The sequence below is a fragment of the Mytilus californianus genome, unplaced genomic scaffold (assembly GCF_021869535.1).
Source record: "Mytilus californianus isolate M0D057914Y unplaced genomic scaffold, xbMytCali1.0.p SCAF_20, whole genome shotgun sequence".
NCBI classification, from domain to species: domain Eukaryota; kingdom Metazoa; phylum Mollusca; class Bivalvia; order Mytilida; family Mytilidae; genus Mytilus; species Mytilus californianus.
The window spans coordinates 4,152,001-4,175,107 of NW_026262669.1; the positions used below are offsets into that span (position 1 = coordinate 4,152,001).

At 32.3% G+C, this 23,107-nt stretch overlaps 1 protein-coding gene across 22 annotated transcripts in view; it reads right to left on the minus strand.

The window, feature by feature from the left end:
* Positions 1–19,266, minus strand: part of LOC127731718 (pyruvate kinase PKM-like) — a 53,454-nt gene extending 34,188 nt beyond the window's left edge. For 9 of the 22 annotated variants that reach the window (XM_052240533.1, XM_052240552.1, XM_052240550.1 and 6 more), the window contains exon 1: positions 2,337–2,510. In XM_052240533.1, the coding sequence (XP_052096493.1) occupies positions 2,337–2,495 (159 nt within the window). In that variant the 5' untranslated portion in view covers positions 2,496–2,510. Of the gene's footprint in view, positions 1–2,336; positions 2,515–3,978; positions 4,363–10,351; positions 10,379–11,596; positions 11,693–15,148; positions 15,287–18,648 lie in introns of those variants that run through there. The other 13 variants (XM_052240544.1, XM_052240549.1, XM_052240545.1 and 10 more) reach the window with 8 other exon arrangements.
* Positions 19,267–23,107: the final 3,841 nt, after the last annotated feature.

The following is a 23,107-nucleotide window of genomic DNA, read 5'->3' on the forward strand; positions in this document are numbered from 1 at the left end:
AACCAACTTTGGGACGTACGGACGGACAAGGGTAAAACTTAATGTAGCGGAGGGGGCATAAAAATGTGGAATGACTGCCAATGAGACAACTAACTATCAGAGGAGTTCAAATGAAGAAGACACACCCCCCCCCCCACCTTTTTTTTAGCAATACATGTATATGCTTTTTGCAATATATATGGACTTATAAAGAATTTTGTTTATCAAAAACAATGCCTGAACTGGGAAATAAAGCTGTAAATTTAACTTGAAAATATAAGTATGTCTCATATTTCATTTAAATGCACTTTAAACTTATATCAATAACATGCATTAGAAAGTAGAATATCCCACAGATAACAAGGTCAGGAGATCAACTCAGGATTGCCTTATATTACAATAAAAATTTGTAAGGGTTCCGCGGAACCCAGTGTCTCGCCTACTTTTTCTGTAAATTGCAGGCTCAACAAAAATGAGGAAGTAAATCAATAAAAATATTCCTCTTGATACTATCTTTTGATTGTAAGAAGCTTCTGACCAAGTTTGGTAAAAATCCAGGATAGTTTATGAATCTAATAAATGTTTAAAAACTTTAACTGCAAACTGAATGTAATGTTAACTGGAAGAAAACAAAATTTCCTTCTAGATACTAGCATTTGATCATAAACAAGCTTCTGTCCAAGTTTGGTACAAATCCAAAATAGTATAAGAACGTTATTAAAATTTTAAAAACTTAAACCACAGAGTGAATGTGTTGTTTCCCGGCAGAAAATCTAAGTCCATTTAAAAGTAAAATACGGAAAAAATAGATTTATGTTTACAAAATTTACTTCTGGATACTATCTTATAATCATAAACAAGCTTCTGTCCAAGTTTGATACAAACTCAGGATAGTTTAAGAAAGTTATTAAAATTTTAAAAACTTTAACCACAGAGTGAATGTAATATTTCCTGGCAGAAAAACTAAGTCCATTTATAAGTAAAATACGGAAAAAATGGAATTTTATTTTTACAAAATTTACTTCTGGATACTATCTTATGATCATAAACAAGCTTCTGTCCAAGTTTGGTAGAAATCCAGGATAGTTTAAGAAAGTTATTAAAATTTCAAAAACTTTAACCACAGAGTGAATATTTGTGGACGCCGCCGCCGCCGCCGACGAAGCCAACGGAATGTAGGATCGCTATGTCTCGCTTTTTCGACTAAAGTCAAAGGCTCGACAAAAATGATACACACTTTTAAAATCAAATGCATTCATTTTTTCTTTGAGTGAATGACTTTTTTTACTTAAGAAATCTTTAAATTTAATGTTAAAAAAAATCAACTTAAATGTAGCCTACATTTGTGAATTATCCTGACTATGATATCATTATAAGACAAACTGTCTTACAAAACAAATATCAGCTTAGGGAATCTGAGAAGGAGTGATAATTTTGGACTATAAAAAAATGTAACAATGTTCAAAAACTAGATGCCCACAATAAAACATAATTAAGCAGGTCTCACCCACAGTCGAGAGGAAGCCTTCATATTAGATAGAAAAAATAACTTACCGAGAGACAGACAATATTGTTAGTGAGGTCATTCTATATATACCATCACTATATGTACTAACTGTAGTATTATTTATGTGACCAGTTAATTAGTATATATACACAAATCATTGTATTGTTAGCGAGTTCTGTGATGATTTTGATTAATTACTTATTGTGCTTCCCTCTCCCAGTAATGTCTTTCACTCAATAACAAGTTAGGTAATTGCTGATGCATTAACAAATGGCTAAATGTAAAATGTGACTTGATGGGTTTTCCACCCTTATCCTATAACAGATAGTGAATTTATCATGGAGGAGTACCTGTTTTTTTTCATTCAAGGACCACAGCACAATCAAAAGAAGTGCTCACAAAATGTAAGTAAATTCCTTGATAAGCTTAGTCACTAAAAATCATGCCATATGATAGACGTGAATAAAAAGCAATACTAGTGATATGTCCAGTAACGAACCCAATACCATAAAACAAACAAAGCATGCACCTTGTAACAGGTCAACAAATACTCCCAAATATTCAACACAGTTTTTGAAAATTTGTCTGATTAAGAACAAGGTTTGTTTTCCTATAATAATTCCTAAATAAGGAGATGTGGTGTGATTGAGAAAGAGACAACTATCCACCAAAGTTCAAATGACATGGATGTAAACAATTAGAGGCAATCATACCGCCTAGCTTATATCTTGATACGGCCTAGCTTATATCTTGATACGGCCTAGCTTATATATCTCAATTAACATGATTAAAATGCCATAAAAACTTTCAGAAAAATACTGAGTGATCTTGGTATTCATAATGTACTCACTGTCTTTCTGGTCAATTTAATATCCTTAACTTGAGTATCATGAGTAGAACCTAATACTCGAGTATCTTGAGTATCCTGAATTTGTACTGAGTACAACTTAAAACTAGTATTTCTGTAATCATTTCTCTTCTGAGTACGATGACTATATGTATTGGACATATGTATAATGTGGTTGTAACTTGTATACTAGCAATTTAATAGTATTTTAAAAGCTTTAGAATTACCATACAATTTGTTAATAAGTTATTTGATCAGATTACTATTCTAACCTATAATTAGTTTTAACTATTGACTATACTGAGTACAAAAGGTTCAGCAACATATATTTTAATTTTTTTTAAACTTTGAACTTAAACTTTACAAAGTTGACTTCATAAATTTTTAACATTTCTTTTGTCAATTAGGAATTTGATCTTCTGGTTTATTTTCTTTGTTATAATAATTTATATATCATTATGTTTAGAAGTATAATTAGATTTTATATTAAATATGATATCAGAAATATTTGTTGGGTAAACTTTTTTTACTAAGTATATATTAATTACTATGCAGTAAAGTGTGACCTCAATATAAATCCTGGAAGCTGTATATCAGATTATAGTGCTAAATATCACGAAGCAATGATATGTTATGGCCAAGGACATAAATGTGATGAAAAAAGCTAAATTAAATGACAGGATGGTTGATATATTGAACAAAGGTAAGCCAGATTTCTTCCTCTTTTCCCAAAGTAAGTTTGACTTATAGTTTCAGTTAACTATCATACAAAATGTTTGCCAGAAAAGAACATTGTTCTTTCACATTACATGTAAGAACTGAGTGCTATAAAGACAAGTGACAGTTTGTAATATTAGACAAGTATCCCTTTAAATATATTTTACTATATCTTATATGGAGTTTTATCAGTTTTAATACTGCAATTCCCCTTTTTTCCAATCATCCAACTTTTTAATCTATATTAATTATGTAAGAGTTGTTGCTCTTTGGGAGGTCTCCAACATGTATGTAACATACTTTCTATCTATTTGGAATCATATATATTCTGTAGAAATGGAACATTTGAATTTCGGGTCAAAATCAATTCTAAAATTTGTGCTTTAATTTTGAGTACCATGTACTTTGAAGAGGAATTAATGTTTTTAAAACCAAAAATGTTCAAAATGACTATTAAAGGGAAAATTCGCGATTTTTTACTTATCATCTTATTATGTTCATAATACCATAAAAAACATATTCACCAAGTTTTTTTTGGATATGAAAACTAATAAAGAAGAAAATTGGGAATTATTAATTCTATTTATTCAAACTTCCTGACTTCTGTGACGTAGTTTAAGTCTTTTTGCATGCCGGGAGTGGAATTAATCTCATTTAAGTCTTGTTCGTTAACCATCTAATAACGCGATTTAAAGCGCATCGACGACTCTTGGTGTAGCTATTAACCAACTAAAAATTAAGAAAGTAAAGTGATCAGTAAAATTAAATTGTAGGATTTATGTTTTAAGGATTTCTGATATGATTATAGTAATAAAAGTAAATCATACAATAGAACATTTTTATGATATTTTTCCTACGAATATTTTGAACAAACATATATAACTGACATGATTGATAATGTATTAAAAATGAATGTTTGTATTCTGACCTTTTACTTAAGTCCAGCAAACATTTCCAGCTAGTACTGTGTAAATACAATGTGTATTGTACTGTGACACTTAGTGACTGTTGAATGCGTGGTTAAACTCAGGGTAATTAAAATTTCTTTTGATCTTCACTCAGTGAATCTTAGCCGTCACGGTTCACCGTTCCAGGTGTGAACAACATTTTGTATGAATGATAAACGGGAGTGATAGTTTTAGACTCAGAAAATATAAAAAAGAAATATAATTATTTTGGGGGAGTAATAAGGTTGCACAATAACTGGATAGTCGTGGTATATTTCTATATTTTGCGTAAGCTCAGTTTAAAATGAATTATGACCGCTGTCACTGTTTTTGTAACCATGAAATACTGAATTGATTTAATTTAATAGATTTATAAATAATAATGGCCTTCTAAACAAGGGTGTATGAACTAAAAATTGTACTATTTCAAATTAGAATCGGTAACCTTTATTATTTAAAATAGATAATTACCAATTGTAATTATATAATTTGGTCCGTCCAAAGCGATCTTTCTTTACATATTCATGAATTAATGTTCTCATCAAAATATTTTAAATCTGTCTCTGTCACAACGTATAAATACTTCAGCTATTTGAAAAAAGATGTTTGAAAATTTGACAGGAAATTCTTGGAATGGAATCAAATAATTACGAACAAATATTCTTTTCAGGTGTGAAAAACATAAAAAAAAAAAGGATTCCTAATCAGGAATGTCCTTATTAAAATATTATAAGTCTCACAACGTATAATACTTAAGCTATTTGACCAACGATGTTTAAAAAAAAAAATGACAGAATCAATATATCGTCAACCTTCCTTTTTTTTAATGGAGACAGACAGGCGGAATCAATTTTCAATGTGCTTTATATCTTGTACCTTTGCAAGACTTATAATTCATTCATAAACCATGTCTATACCAGAGACATATATACACATATAATCATATGTCTGTTTTAACTGGCAAGAATACCCCTAAAGCGGAAAAGCAGTCTATTCTTTAAATTTCTGTTATTTAATACCAAGAAAGAAAAAAATCTGGAAATTAATTTGATACTTTGATACTCAATATTTTACCTGGAAATTATTCATTTCCTCTTTCAGTTTGAAAATAAGATAATAATGTGGTATACAGAACATGCAGAAGTGTGAATGTCATAAAACCTTGTTATATCACAAACCATTATAAATGTGAACCTGTATACGCAAGACCTCATAGGGCGACACCTAACCACATACAGGTAATATACAAGAAGCTCTGTTATACCCGGAAATGTCATGGGATACATAATGTATCAATGCAAAGAAAATTCTGATGATTGTGACGCATGGCCATTCATGATTTTAGAGGAGTCTTAGATGGGGGATTGCAGAAACGATTTAAATTCTGACTAGATTTTTTCTCAATTTAAATCACCGAACTAAAAAAAAAAAGAGAAAAGTACGTCCAAGAACAGAATTCTTCTTGTAAATTCATAAATAAAACACTCTTATTTTGTAACTTTCGATAGACTTGACCTCCAACACGCCCCCTCCCCCCAAAAAACAACAACCTGGGAACCCTAAGTACATCTAACAATGTTTATGTCCCTGCCCAAATTAATCAACCCTCTTGCTGGTCAGACGTTAATACGGTATTCGTTAATTTATTTTTTGTACAACTACTATCAGTCTATCCGAAGTGAAGTTTCTTTATTTCTTCAAATAGACTTTTTGGGATCATTAGTGTACGTCCAGTGGCATATACTACATGCATGTCGGAACAGGAAAATTGACATAAGGTACTTTCAGAACCATGTTCACCTTATTATACATTATACAATGGAAGTAATATTAAATATTACTTCCATGATTATACCCAACAATAGTGATGATGATGAATTTCTTCAACTGTTCGAGAACAATCTAATTGAAATATAAATCTGTGATTTTACTATGTCCATAACTTCGATGAACCAAAGCAAGTTAGATATCGCGACCTGTATTTAAATCAGATTGGTTCTGGATGTTTCTTTCTTATATATCAAGGCGTATAAATCAATGATCGACAAGTGCGTACATTTTTGTTAAATCAATATTTCTTGTATGTTTCAAAATGTCCATCATTATTGACAACGAGTATATACTTACATTTACCCCAATTTACCCTTGGAAAAAAATTTGTAAATATATTTTTATTTTATCAAATCTTTTTTGGGAATTATTTAGATTTTCATAAATAGTATTCTTTACACCAGAAATGTTATTTATAAACAAGCGTATGAGTTTAGTAATGACAGAGATGTCTCTGGTAATGACTAGTATATCACTATCGGCACGCAAGACAGAGATCTATATTATACACCTGATAGTTTCAAAATGGAAAGTTACAAGTTATCGGCCGTATACACTGATCAATACTCTCACAAGTGAGACGATGCATGAACTTGCTTTATGTAATTGTGTAATAAGAGTTTTTAAGCCCAACAGGAAATCGCTTGAATACCTGGACGTGTCACCTCACAATACCTTTGGGAGTAATACCTTTAGCCATGCTGGTGATCAGATAAGGGAAGGTCCGAATTTATTTAAATAAGTTTATTACATAAAAGAATTTTGAACAAATTAGATTTTCGAAAACAATTTTACACGGAACACTTATTTATGACTTTGAACTTTGACTTTTTAACTAATTCCCATATAAACAGTTTAAAAACCGACAGACCATAGTTATTTAACAAATAATTACATTTTCCGTATCAAGTTAGTTAGTCGGATAAAACAACCGTACGATTGACAAGATATCGACACGCAATCACGACTACATTAGGTTACTGCTGGTTTTGGTCCTTTGTGGTTTATAGATATATCGTTGTTTCTAAACCGAGAAGATGTCAAAATGGCCGCACGCAGAGAATTGATACACTAAATTTAAAATCGATGGTGATCTCTTATCTAGCAGAATAAAATTTTAATATTTATGAATTTGAGCTTTTTTATACAGAATGGACATAATATCAATTTTTCATTTTTTTGCGAAGTTTCCCTTTAAAACTTGACGAAAATATGTTGTTAGATCATGTAGATAGGAGACAACTCTTACAACAGATGCGGGATGATGATGGATGTTTAATGTCCCAATCTCCCATGCTGGATGATAATGATGGATGAAAATAGGGAATGCTACATGGATTCATTGATCTTCATTGGAATCAACTCTTGAGGATTGGAGAAATTTTGCATTTTTGTGGATACAGTATTTAATTCAGAAATTTATGTGTGCATTTATAATCATTATTGTGATAGTTGAACAATGGCCACACAAGCGAAATTGATTATTTCATTTTCAGTTAATGCTGCAGAGAAATAATGCTATCAAATTTTTAAATGAGAGTTTTCATTTTTCGAAAAACCTCTTTCTACAATTTTTACAACAATAATAAAATGCTTCGCCGGGGCGCAGCTTGATACGACCGCAGAGGTCGAACCCTGAACAGTTGGGGCAAGTATGGACACAAAATTCAAGCTTGATACAGCTATGACTTTGGATTGTCATTAAATATTTGACACAGCATAGGTTTCTGACACAGGATGAATGTGGTGTAAGAACTGGAAAAAATTTAATTTACCTATTATGGTGGAATATCCCTAAAATAAATTGTTTGTTAATTTCAATATATCAAAGAATATGTAGAATTCAATGTTTGATGTAATGTAATAAAGTTGAAATTTGGACCGTTTTTGTTCAATGTGGACCAATTTGGTAACATGTATAAATAATCAAAAATCTAAATACATGGGAGCCCATTTAAATACATCATAAAGGTATTAAAATAGAAAGTGACATCATAGTCATGGCTAAAAATAAACAAAAATCCTTAATCAGCAACATTTAAAGTAATATCTAAAAATAAAATTCCTTTGTAACCATACAAGCCCATTTAAATACATCATAAAGATATTAAAATAGAAAATGACATCATAGTCATGGCTAAACATAGCAAAAAACCCTTAATCAGCATCATTTAACAGTAATATCTAAAAATGGAAATTACATCATAAAGGTATTAAAATAGAAAATGACATCATAGTCATGGCTAAAAATAAACAAAATCCTTAATCAGCATCAGCAACATTTTATAGTAATATCTAAAAATAAAATTCCTTTGTAACCATAAAAGCCCATTTAAATACATCATAACAGATATTAAAATAGAAAATGACATCATAGTCATGGCTAAACATAGCAAAAACCTTAATCAGCATCATTTAACAGTAATATCTAAAAATAAAAATTTCTTTGCAACCATAAAAGTAAAATAGAAAATGACATCATAATCATAGCTAAAAATAAACAAAATTTTTTTTTATTGGCAAATTTTAAATGGAGTTTATTATACTAAAACAATAAATTTGCAACCATAAACATGATAAAACCCCATTTAAACACATCATAAAAGTATTAAATAATTCAACTATATCATAAGGCTATAAAAATAGAAAATGACTTCATAGTCAAGGCTAAAGGTAAACAAAAAACCTTCATCAGCAAAATTTTATATTGGCAAATTTCCAATGAAGTTTATTACACTAAAATTGTTGGCAAATTTCCAATGCATTTATTAACAATAAAGTTATTGGCAAATTTCCAATTTACATAATTTAAAAGCAGTGTAGATGAGATATTTAAATGAGTTTGAATTACCAACCTTACACTGCTTTTAAATAATGTTCTTTACTCAATTATTTGTCTATTAAAATGGAAACCCTTGTTTTTTAACCTTTTTTCCCCTTATTCCTTAAACATTAGAGCCATAACCACCCCCCACACATTTTTTCAACCCCCTTTTGATTCACCATCCCCTACCTCAATCACAACCTTCAATTTGTGGTATGGTACATTGCAATACAATTTCACAGAGATCCATACACTTGAACACAAGTTTTTGTTGCAAACTAAAAAAATCCTTATTTTCGACCAATATTTGGCCCCTTATTCATAAATGTTTGAGCAATTAACCCCAAAACTCAATTCCTACTTTCTCTTCGTGATAAAAAATAACTAACTTAAAATGTAAATTTTAAACAAAAAAAAAAGGAAAAAAAAAAATTACCCCTTTTTTGACCGCCGCCCCCTTATGATTCATCACCCCCACCCCCCTTTCCCCCCAAACCAAGCTCAATAACAGCCTTGCCTTTGTGGTATGGTACCTTGTAATAAAATTTTAGAGAGATCCATACACTTGAACACAAGTTATTGTATAGAAACTAAAAAATGCTTATTTTAAACCCCTTTTTAGGCCCCTTATCACTAAACGTTTTGGGCAATTACCACAACACTCAATTCCAGCTTTCCCTTTGTGAAATGGAACCTTGTAGTAAAATTTCAGAAAGATCCATACACTTACACACAAGTTATTGTCATGAAACTAGAAAAATGCTAGTTTTTTGCCCCCTTTTGGCCCCTTATTCCTAAAATTTTGAGGCAATTAACCCCAAAATCAATCCCAGCATTGACCCTTTGTGATATGGAATCTTGTGGTACAATGTCAAAGAGATCCATATGCTTACACACAAGTTATGTCTGGAAGTTACAAAAATGCTTATTTTCGGCCCCTTTTTGGCCCCTAATTCCTTAACTGTTGGTACCATAACCCCTAAAATCAATCCCCACCTTCCTATTGTGGTACTGAACCTTATGGTAAAATTTCATAGAGATCCGTTCACTTAAACTAAAGTTAGAGTGCGAAAACCATTGTGTATTCGGACGACGACGCCGGACGACGACGACGACGACGACGCCAACGTCATACCAATATACGACCTCAAAATTTTTTTGCAGTCGTATAAAAACATTTACAAAATTTCTGACTAAATACAAGTCTTCTAGAAATTTGTATTTTGTCATGTTTTTTAATCACCTTTTTCACGCGCCACCTACACCCAGTAAATCTACAACAATGAGTATCCCACTAATTATAATGAATCCACAGTATTAGGTTAACACTGTTATATGAAGACCTCAATCCAAATCTGCCACTCAAATGGTTTTAATATTGTGACTATATAATAACCTTCATTTACTTTAGGGGAACCAGCCCATATTGGGCTAAACAAAACTAACAAGTACTCTTAACCTAACCCTTAACTAAAACAGACTCTAACCTTTCCCTTCATGGAATCCTTACCCCAAAGTACAGTGTCCCCTTAAGTAAATGAAAGCCAAAAATTGACAACATTATCATTGTCTGACTAGTTGAGATTTACTATAAGCTGTACTTTAAGTGATGTGGCAATCCTGGAGAAGGTTATCAAATGACAGAATTAATCAATGTAGCAATGTATAGGGAGAGTAATAGTGTTAGGCAAGAAACAAACCTCTGGTGTTTTAATGGTAGGAAGATCCTGAAGAATCAAAATACAACTGTTAAACATGTTAAAATAAATTACATAGCATTGTATACACTGATTGCTCAGTCTAAAAGTCTTCAGATAATGATTAAAAACATGTCACGGCAAAACAATCTCTTGCTTGAAGAAAAAGGTTAAAATTTGGGTAAAGTCATTTGAAAGCTTGAAACAGTGAGAGGGGCATTGGATATTGGCTTAGACTTTTGCAAACATTACCAATGACAAATGAACAAGTCAAAGACTTTTATTTTGACTATTTAACTATCAGGAAAAGTAATTTGCAAAGATAGATAAGAGCAAATTTTTTTGGCAAGCTTTGGTCATGCAAAAAAAATCAGATTTCCCAAAATTTCTATAATGTATCACAATCATGACAATAGGTTGGTTAGAAGGCTGTTTCTTTCTCTCAGAAAGTAAATCTATTTAGCATCTACATTTTCAATAAAAATTAGGATTTTGATGTTATTTTAGGACTAGAGCATGTCGAGTAAGATTAAGTACTAAGTAAAGACATGGTTAAGTACACTAAGATAAGATGAGATATAAATTTGGGTAGTGGGTAGCCTAAATTTTATCTATGTGGACCAATTTATTCTATAAAGCGTAGAATATGAATGATTTTTACAGCACAAAAAATAGGTCCTGCACATAGAACACCATAGACCTTATGTGATGCAGCACAATATTAATAAGAATACAACAAACTACAATTAACACAGCAATCAAACTACATAGTACACTGGAACACACCAACCAAAATACATAGTACATTGGAACACACCAACCAAAATACATAGTACATTGGAACACACCAACCAAAATACATAGTACATTGGAACACACCAATCAAACTACATAGTACACTGGAACACACCAACCAAAATACATAGTAAATTGGAACACACCAACCAAAATACATAGTACATTGGAACACACCAATCAAACTACATAGTACACTGGAACACACCAACCAAAATACTTGTACATTGGAACACACCAACCAAAATACATAGTACATTGGAACGCATAATGCAATCAATAAGAAATATAATTTCAGATAGAAACACTTTCAAGCAATATCATAATGCTATAAGGCCCTGGGGAGAACACAGCAGTAGAACAAAACAATTGAATTTTTTTATCAAAAAGGTTCGGTACAACATACATGCACAACCAACATGACCAACATGATGAGTTTAATTGTGAGTTTACCTTTCCACTGGAACTACTGCCAGACATGTTGGACATCTGTGTCTGCATCTTCTCTGTTGTACCACTCATTTTGTTGGAGGAATCTTTACTTTGAATCTGAAAGGAAATTAATATCTGTTCAAAGAGGGGTGGAAGGAATTTTTTTCAGGATGTCAGGACTGATTTGTTTAATTCCCCTGAATTCAGAAATAGCCAGCAAAACCGTCAGGAATTCAGGATTTAATTATATCATGATGCATGAACAGACACATTTGGCATTTATTTTCTGGGGAATTTGGGATGTGACCCGTCCTAACGGTAACCCCCTCTTTAAAGTATTGTCGACTGTTGAATATTTTTAGGAAATTTACTATGATATTGAAATTCTAACCAAGTTACTATGGCTGATAGAGAAAAACAACAAATCAAAAAGAAGTAACTTGCAGTCAGCATAAAAGCTAGATCAGATATTAGGTATTTTACATGTAAGTATAATTTAGAAAATTTAGAATTTGCAGATATCTTTCAAAAGGTGTCACCTGACTGCTGTAGACAGCATCCATATATACAAGTAGTATGGACAGGATATTTTTATTTTCAGATATGTTCTGCAGTAAATCTTGTGTTATTCAAATGCAAGGACATGAAGAAGACAACAGCAAAACTAACAAATGAATTGTGGAAAACATTTTACATGTTTTACACAAAAACATGAACATGAAAAATATATGTTGAAATTTATCCCTTGTTTTTATATTCTTACACATTGATAAAATGTCCTGACTCCTGGTAAACTATAATTGACTTGCACATTGTACACATGTTGTATTTTCTATTTACTTGTAGATATTTTAAGCTGATATCTTCAATTTCTTCAATGCAAAATTTTACTTTTTGGATATTTATTCTATTAGCAATTTCTACCATGATTTCAAGGCAGAAACAAACAGACTAATTATCAACCACCTGTGAGAATGGTAACGCAGTAAAAAAAGTTCTCATAGAATACAGTAAAGCAGTTTGAAAGTTACATGTATCTACTTTTGCAATCAAAGTCACTTAGATGAATTAAACCTTAATGAATTAATTTGCAGATATTTCCTTCTTTAGTAAAACATGGATCTTGATCATAAGTCAGTCATTTCAAAAACACAACTTACATGTGTACAACACAAAAACTTTAACACATTTTGACATCAAATGGGTGGAAAAGAAATTTCAACCTTTTAATATGAACAAAAGGAGATGTGGGGTATACATTACTATTATTGTCAGACATCTGACCTGTTGGACCGTGCATTTCCGACATAGATGTACAAATTAAAATGCTTACCTAACCACTGATAGTCACCTGATATACAAAATTCTGTGAATGGAAACCATAGTCCAACAATAATAAATGAAATGATTGACAGTACAGCTACATTGTACATTGTTGAACAATTAATTTATTCAAATAAGGTGGCTTTCGTGAAAATTATCAAATTATTATCAAACAGCACCACAAATGATTCAGAGAATGGAAGTTTGGAGATTTTTAAAATCTAATCATGTTAATACAATAATCAGATCACCCTATTTTACATTTTTATCTATGAACCACCCATAGGCATTTTCTGATTCCTTGGGCCAAAAAAAAACATGAACATTTGTTTTAACAGGTTTATGGGCGCAGCCATTTAGGAAGATAACATGGTATTCACAATCAGAATTAAGAGTAAGGTGGATGTGTGCAGCATGTATTTTGTATTACTAGACACTTTGTGCACTCTGCATAGTCATGATAGTGCATTATACATGAGTAATTTAAAGACACTTATATCAGTCATTCCCCTGACTGTTTTACTGTCCTAATAATTTTTCTATGAAGCCAAAGTCCATTTTTAGCAACCGTTAGTGTAAGAGATAAATTTGTCCTGGTAAAATATGTCCGGGCGGACACATATTACTAGTATAAAAAGTCCATGGTTACAGAATTTACTAGTATTTTTAGTCCGATGTTAGTAATTTATGTCCCCAGACTAATTTTCCTAGGAATTCAAGTCCATGTCATTAATATTCCTAGGTAAAAACGTCCATGTCCTTTTTTTTTATAGAAAAAATATTAATGAATCAAATCATTTGCATTTAAACAATATTGGAAATTTAAATATCAAGTTTTAATATTATTTAAGAGTTGTGTATTTATATTTTTAATAAAATTTATGTCCCCAGACTAATTTTCCTAGGAAATCATGTCCATGTCATAAATATTCCTAGGTAAAACGTCCATGCCCTTGATTTTAAAAGGTAAATATAAATGTTATTGTTTAAGAGTTGTGTATCAATTTTTTTTAATATAATGTTTGTCCCCAGACTAATTTTCCTAGAAAATCATGTCCATGTCATTTATATTCCTAGGTAAAAACGTCCATGCCATTTATTTTAAAAGGAAAATTTTAATGAAACAAATTATTTACATGTTAACAATGGAAATTCAATTTTTATGTTTTAATATTGTTTTAAGAGTTGTGCATTTATATTTTAATAAAGAAGTAGGCCCGGTAAGACCCCTTTTTGGCCCCAAAATATAGCAGTTTTACAAAATTGTTAAAATCTAAATTTTTAGCTATTTATTGGAAAGAAGAATACTCCTGTTACATAAATATGGGCTGTTTTTGACAATACAATACACATGTATCGGGTACTAGCATCATTAAGTAATGCTAAATTACTGAAATCTTCTAAATTTGTGTATTAATATTTTAATAAAATTTATGTCCCCAGACTAATTTTCCTAGGACATCATGTCCATGTCATTAACATGCCTAGGTTATAACGTCCGGCCATGTCATTTATTTTAATAGGAAAAATTAATGAAACTTTCCAATCTTAACTAAGAAAAAATGTTGTTATTTTTATTTTCAATAATTTTAAAAATATAATAAAAATTACTCGAAAAACAAGTCTTTGGACAATTTTTCCTAGGAAAATAAGTGCCAGACATATTTTACTAGCTATGGACTTATTTTCCTAGGAAAATTTGTCCTGGGACTTAAATTCCTATTAAAATAATGGTCATGGACTTGATTAACTAGGAAAAAAAGTCTGGCGGACAAATTTTACTACCGGACCAAATTTACTGTTACATTAGCATCAAATGAGCCTTAATTGTTTATCGTCATTATAAAATCTCATTTGGCAGTTAGCGTCAAATACTGAATAGAAGCTCTACTGTGATAGTCAAGTTTGGCATAGTTAAACACCGTAATTGCTAAGATTTCAAACTCCTGTGCTTAACATCAGAACAGAAGGTTATTCAGAGACAGATCTAAGGTCATTTCGAAGACAAATTTCTCTGTAAGTCAAGTGTTCTAAATAGTTGAACTACAGTTTCACATTGTCAACACTGAGGTTGTGAGTTCAAACGTTGCACGTCATGAACATTGAAAGAAGAAGGCTTTAAATCACGATTGAAATGTGCGCATTACGGTGGTTGGGTTGCTGTCTTATTGACTAAAACCCCACATATCGTTGGGTACAAAAGAGGGCATGTCATGAGGCAAAAGACTTTTTCAAAACTATATTACTTACAACTTTAACAGGCAGATGTTTTTAGAAAATTCTAGTGCATTAACTTTCAATAAATAATGTGAATTCCAGACCGTTCATACAGTTGCTTCCGGTCTCTTTGCAGACGACCTTTCCTTCACCTTCAATCACATCCGGTTCGTCTAAAAACCAAAGAAATCACGGACGATTAATATTACAAATGCTGTCACACCATTCTTGCGTGCTCACTGCGTATACCAAAATTAAGGACTGGTCATTTTCTTTCACTAGAGAAGGGGGGATGGGAAGAAACAGTGGAATTTTTTTTTTTCATGTCCCCACCTTGAGGAACGAAAATAGATTTAAGACCCCTTCCAAAGACATTAAAATTTCACCCCCCCCCCCCCCCCCCCCCAAAAAAAATGTTTTCGATACTTTTATGACTCTTTTATTCTTTATAAAAAATATACATGCATACAATTTCAATTTATATTATCGTTCAATAATATATTGCATCAGCAGTTGATCTAGTGCCTATTATACAAGTACGACAAATTGGGACAGACACGGACATAGCGAGCAAGTTGTGAAATATATTAACACACCGTCAGAAGGGTCTAAAGGAATATGACATTTACCACACCTTCATTTAATTTCAGCACATTTATCATCTATATCCTTTATTAAAGAAGTTGGTAAATCAACTTTAGATAATGATACATTTTTGAAAGAAAATGTTGAAATGTAAGAAATAGATCTTAACAAATGAGCAGAGCGGAGCGAGGCGAAAAAAAATGATGTCTTTTGTGCCAAAAAATTATATTTTTGATTGTATGGGGAAGAGGAGGGTGTGGGTCGCCAAAATTTTCGATGCCCCCATCTGAAGTATTGAAAATCTGACAACCCCTTTTCCGTGCCCAAACATTTTCAAGGTCCCCACCACCTCATTTTACTCCCATCCCCACCCCCTTTTTCAGGTTACAAATGACCAGTCCCTTAAGCAGGACTGAAATTTTGGAAAATTTAAAATCATAAATGCAATTGATGGGGATTCTTTAAAACTTTAAACTGGGCCATAATATTACATTTTATTGTATGTCTAAGCTCTTCAAGTCAAGTCTTTTCCGGATTAATCACTTATTTTCATTTGTTGCTTTGTATACGCTAAAATTTATTTTCACTTTTGCACATATTTGTTTCCTGCGTATTGTATTGCAGAATATTCATATTCACCCTATTAAGTTGGAAATAAATAATCTTGCCTCATCACACATGAAAACAAATATTCAGGGCCCCAAAAAATTCAAAATCTTTTAAAAAAAAATTACACACCTATACAATAGTACAGATAATTTAGAAAAGCCTCTCTTTGCTCCGCAGATATTTGACCTATTTTGACAATTAAATCCCTCTATAGTTTAAACAATATTTATTTTTCAAAAGTGCACAAATTACAATTATACAGGGATTCGGAAACGGGATTACTAATAAAAATCTGTCTCCCTTAAATCCCTCATTGCTAGAACTTATGCTATTATATTTTTATATTTCATTAGAATAAAAATGTTAGAATTCATTTTGACTGTTTTACAAGTTTGAAGTCATATGTGTTGCTTCTAAAAAGGTGCTCTAAATCATAAAAGTTAAATTACTGTCTGGAAGACCAGTTAATTCTGAGGGGTCTGGGGAGGCGGTTTTTGTTCTTTTTGGGCGAGCAGAAAATAAATATTCTGTCCCTGGTCTGAGTGAAAATGAATAATCTGACCGCCCTTAAGTTGCAACGTCAGTTCGCGATGTGTTGACAAACCGACCGTAGTCTTTTAATCAAAATGGACTATTTTGTTTCATAAGTGTTCTCGTTTCTCGTTTTTCATATAGATTAGACCGTTGGTTTTCCTGTTTGAATGGTTTTACACTAGTTATTTTGGGGCCCTTTATAGCTTGCTGTTCGGTGTGAGACAAGACCCCGTGTTGAAGGCCGTACTTTGACCTATAATGGTTTATTTTTACAAATTGTGAATTGGATGGAGAGTTGTCTCATTGGCACTCATACCACATCTTCTATATCTATTTGTCTTGGTGTTTCTCGCTAGGAAACTAAATAAATCATTTTAAAAGTAACCTTGCATAAAACAGAATGAGAATGAAAATTTTGCAATAGAAAATGTAGAAATTAATCGTGTACTAAAGTGCAAATAAGTTTTCAAAGCCGCGTAAAAAAAGCATGCTTGGCAACAATGAAAATGAATAGTCAATCCGAAAAAAATAGCCCCCTCCCCTCCCCCGAATATAAAATGGTCGTCCCCTTACAAAAATATCTGTGATTTCGCCATTCTTAAACAGGACCCTTAAAGATTCACGATGGTTCTGAAGTTTAATATTGATTTCGACTTTAACTGCTTATCAATCAACCTACTCAATAAAACAAAATATCTGCTAACGAAGATGAAACTATCTTTTGTTAATAGTATGTTAATTAGTAAGAAAAATAAAAAAAATCATAGTAACATAAATGGCAACACACCAACGCACTTTTCAAAAGAAATTTTAAAAACTTGTGTGTGTTTTTTTTTCTAAATCACTATCTTTTATGTTAATAACGAACAACACAAAGTTTTAAAATTTTACTTTCTGTTTTAGTCCTTCGATGGGAAAGTTCAGAGTGATGGTCCGAAATGACATTATGCAGACTGAGCGAGGTACACACCATTATTACTTTTTTCCGCCTTGTTGGGCAGTAAACATTCCATCTTCCTCGACGTAGACTACGTCATGAACATGCTATCAGATCTAAAATGTCAACCCCTACATTACCAGAAAGAAGCAACAACGCCTTGTGATTTTTAAAAAGTAGTCGAGGGCCTGGTGCGGGGCATACCATTGAACGACTATTTTAAAACAACCAGGAACAAAAAGATAGAACAAAACAAAATAATTTAGTGCCTACAGAATCACAAACATTGTAGAGCGACAAGAAAAAAAAACCGAAGACTTATGAAACAATCCAGTGTCACGCCTTAAAACAAAAACAACTCGTTCCTTGCAAGATCTCTTAGACTAAAAGATTGAAACCACCTGGATAGTACTACGTTTCAGAGACGCCATCCACTAGATTGAAACCACCTGGATGAGTAGTACTACGCGTTTCAGAGACGCCATCCAATAGATTGAAACCACCTGAAAGAGTAGTACTAGTACTACGTTACAATGACGCCACCCAATAGATTGAAACCACCTGGATGAGTAGTACTACATTTCAGAGACGCCAACCAATAGATTGAAACCATCTGGATGGGTAGTACTACGTTTCAGAGACGCCACCCAATAGATTGACCCAGTCCCGCTGCTCAGTCTCCCTCCAGTGCGAAAGAAACCGTAAACGGTCCCTGAACTGTATAGTTATACAGCTACAGTAGAACTCATTAGATTGTATGCATTCATTGTAATGAATCATTGACTCGTTATTGGAATCTCATTTTGCATCGAAATATAAAAGCAGTGTGCATTATTACTACTAAATAACTGTGGATTGTCCGGCATACCAAAATAAGTCTTGAAAGTTGAAATCTTCTTAGCAGCTCAGTGAATATGGGCTTTTGTAAGGCAGTTCTTTGTAAAGATGTCAAAGTACCAAACGCGTACAGAATTTTCAATATGGCCAGGTTGTCTATAAAGAATTTTGGTAAATTTTGATTAATTTCGTTGAAAGTATTGATTTTCAAATTTCCAAGGAAAATGCTAACACGGATGTTCTATTGTTAAAGTCACCAATCCTGTCCTCATTTCTATGATCGTTCACAACATGTTGCTGATTATGGCATATATATCGCCAATTTTAACACTCTTGCAATAACAAAAAGGTTGCCACTAGTGACGGCTGAAGCAGGAAAAGCTTATTACTCTAATCCTCTTTTCTTTTGGAAAATCGTAGTCTTGGTTTTGAGATGCCACTTACTATCTTAACGTTTTCTTGGCCGTTGGTTCATAACGCGACATAATGTTATGTTGGCCAATAATGTTAATTACCACGAAAACAAATATGACCAAATGAATATCCTTTGTAAACACGGTTTGCATGCCAGACCAGCTGGTTCCTAATGTAAATAATGTGACGTCATAAACGTAAGTTTAAAGTTACAAACAATTTCGGTAACGGATACGAAAAAATTGTCGTAACGTAGAATCATAGTCTATATATATATATGACTTATATGGACAGACATACAATGTAATCTTATATTATTTTGAGTTCCCTAAATTATACTTGCTTTTGGAATAAAGTATTATTAATATTGCTCATCTCTCTGACATATATAAGAGGCCTCAATGAAAATTAGACACGTTCTAATTAGGTATCTCTCTTGAAATAAATTGTCCTAAACATTGATGAAATATTTGCCACTGGACGTTAAGCAACCTACAATCAATCTTGAAATAAAGAATCCATTATTATTATCATCATTATTTCATTGGTTCATTACTGTTTCAAGGCTATACTAATTCCTGTAGTCCACATCTTTTTGGATATTGTAATGTACACATCAGTGCAGTTGCTGGGTGGCATCATCACAGATATCTTATTTAATATGATTTGTTTTCTCTCTTTTATACCAATATACTACTAGTATATAAACAAAATTGAAATTATCACAAAATTTATATAAAGTCCAAAAGTTATGAGTAAGAAAGCATGCAATGATACACAACACTTAGTTTATAGGGCTAATTCTTATCTAGTCGTTCTTGGTGTCCGTGTTACTGGACTTTTAATCATCAGTGGAATTAAATTCCATTACCAATGTTCTGTGGTTTTTTCTTTTAGATATTGGAGATCTGCTTTAAGTCGAATACGAAGGACAACCAAAGATGAAGGATATTTTAAACAATTAAAATGATATTTTATTTGAATTTCTTACGGATATTGAATTATAATACCCAGTGTAAAGCTAGGGGAGTAAGACGGACAGCGGGACAGCATCAAAACAAATGACGATTTTTAAAATGATGAAACACGAGTTATTGTTACATAAAAGATATTAAACAGAACACCGTTTAGCTTTTATAAATAAAATTTGAAACATTTTCTTTTTGTGGAATACCAATTTCTCTAGTTATAAATAAGCAATGTTAGGACGAGGCATTTGTGCTTCTTATATCCATTTCGATCAGTGTAACAATATAGCTACATTTCACACACATGTAAAATTGTTCCGACGTAATACCAAGCTTTCATCTGTACACCTACAATACTTGTGGTTATAAGACTGCAGGTCGCATAAATAAATGCTACTTTATAATCCCGAATGTTTGACCGTCGTGAGCAACACAACGGATAATAGTATGGAAGCAGAAACTATACTTAAAATTCCAGGATACATGGGTTCAGCCCCTGTTTTGGTGGCGGTCATATTGAACTATCTGTATAGTGTTCCTTGCTGCGTTTTGTGGGTTTTATGTGTGTCTTTTCGCTGTGTTCCTATTGGTCATGGTGTTATTAGTTTTTCTATTGGTCATGGTGTTGTCAGTTTTTCTATTGGTCATGGTGTTGTCAGTTTTTCTATTGGTCATGGTGTTGTCAGTTTTTCTATTGACCATGGTGTTATCAGTTTTTCTATTAGTCATGGTGTTGTGTTGTCAGTTTTTCTATTGGTCATGGTATTGTCAGTTTTTCTATTGGTCATGGTGTTGTCAGTTTTTCTATTGGTCATGGTGTTGTCAGTTTTTCTATTGGTCATGGTGTTGTTAGTTTTTCTATTGGTCATGGTGTTGTCAGTTTTTCTATTGGTCATGGTGTTGTCAGTTTTTCTATTGGTCATGGTGTTGTTAGTTTTTTTATTGGTCATGGTGTTGTCAGTTTTTCTATTGGTCATGGTGTTGTCAGTTTTTCTATTGATCATGGTGTTGTCAGTTTTTCTATTGGTCATGGTGTTGTCAGTTTATCTATTGGTCATGGTGTTGTCAGTTTATCTATTGGTCATGGTGTTGTCTGTTTTTCTATTGGTCATGGTGTTATCAGTTTTTCTATTGGTCATGGTGTTGTCAGTTTTTCTATTGGTCATGGTGTTGTTAGTTTTTCTATTGGTCATGGTATTGTCAGTTTTTCTATTGGTCATGGTGTTGTCAGTTTTTCTATTGGTCATGGTGTTGTCAGTTTTTCTATTGGTCATGGTGTTGTCAGTTTTTCTATTGGTCATGGTGTTGTTAGTTTTTCTATTGGTCATGGTGTTGTCAGTTTTTGATTACCTTCTTGGTATCTTCTGTACTCTTTCAATAACCGATAAATGATCGCTAATTATTTCAATGAAGTGTAAATGTAGGTCAGTGACCTATTTTTGTTGAATTCTAATGTATTCTTACTTTCTTACTTACTTACGGAATAGATGGACTGACCCACGCTCACAGAAAGAAAAAAAAGACAATAATTTGTTGCTGGAAATGAACAGATACATTAATATGTGTTACTAGTATACTAGTTAACCTCTCTCCATTTCATCTCTTTTGATAGGGAAACTCAAGTTCAGAAAAACATAAAATTTGCGCCTGGAACAACAAAACACATATAAAGCAAACAATACGGACTATACATAGAAATAAATAGAATGATTACAGTCACGCAAGCTCAAAGCATTGAATCTGCTCACATAAAAAGAATGAAAAGAATGCTTTCTTGCTCTCAAAACAAATTTAGACAAATCGTACGTCAAGACTTAGTGATAACAATAGCTATTATTTGTCTGGATCAGTTGAGCAAAAAAAAAAATCGTAAGGGTTCCGCGGAACCCAGTGTCTCCCCTACTTTTGCTGTTGTCTATGTCTTCAGTGTAATAGGGGAATGCACATAATAGATTTACAGTTAATGAAATAAAACGTTTGAAAAAATTGATGATTTATCCCTTAATTCATCAATAAAAATGCATGTAAATAGAAGATGCAATTATAAAATTATAAAAATAATGAACTGGATTTTTTTTTACAAAATCTACTTCTGGATACTATCTTATGATCATAAACAAGCTTCTGTCCAAGTTTGGTAGAAATCCAGGATAGTTTAAGAAAGTTATTAAAATTTCAAAAACTTTAATCACAGAGTGAATATTTGTGGACGCCGACGACGCCGACGACGGAATGTAGGATCACTATGTCTCGCCTCTGCGACAAAAGTCGCAGGCTCAACAAAAAGAAAAAGAAACAAAAATCTAAAATAAATTGACAACAATAACTTTCATTTCTTTTTCATTTGAACGTTTTATTAAACTAGAATGGGCAATTCCAGAAATAATCAAACCCCGCCCCCTTATGCAAGACACTGGAATTTCCAAACAATATTTTGTTATCAAACCCTATGGAAGACACTGGATTTCCAGATTATTTTGGTTTCAATAAAAAACTAAATTAGAAAAATATACATGTATATCAGTGGAAATCCAGACATTTTTTCAAAATCTGAAAAATTTCTCCTACGAAAAAAAAAATTGACTTTGCATGTCTTTCATAAAAGGGGGGGGGGGGACTATTTCTGTAATAGCCCAATGCAACCAAAAATATGTCGTCACTGGATAATGCTTATCAGTTATTTGTTAAATCTTATTACTACCGATATTTGTCAAAGTAATTGATACTTATTTATATCATAAGGAATTCGAAGTTAATTTAACACTCTTTGTTAAAGATCATTCTTCAGTATAAAAGTTGACCTGATTAAAAACAAGAATATTGTGTCAGGTCTGTACACCAAGTTACGTTTGTATAGCTTGCTAAATGTTGGGTTTGCTTAATTAAGGGAGAAGTTCAACAACAAGTATCACACAGACTCAGATGGAAGGCTTGTGTCCTATTCGACACACGGGCTAACGGGAGTTATAAATTGTATACCTTCTTAATATCTTTCATCTGAGACCATAAGTTTAAAACATAATAAAAATTCGTAAAGGGTTCCGCCTGCGATTAATTGTTGCTGTCAGTGTAAAAGTGTAATTTTGACTGTAAAAAGTGAGCCTAGCT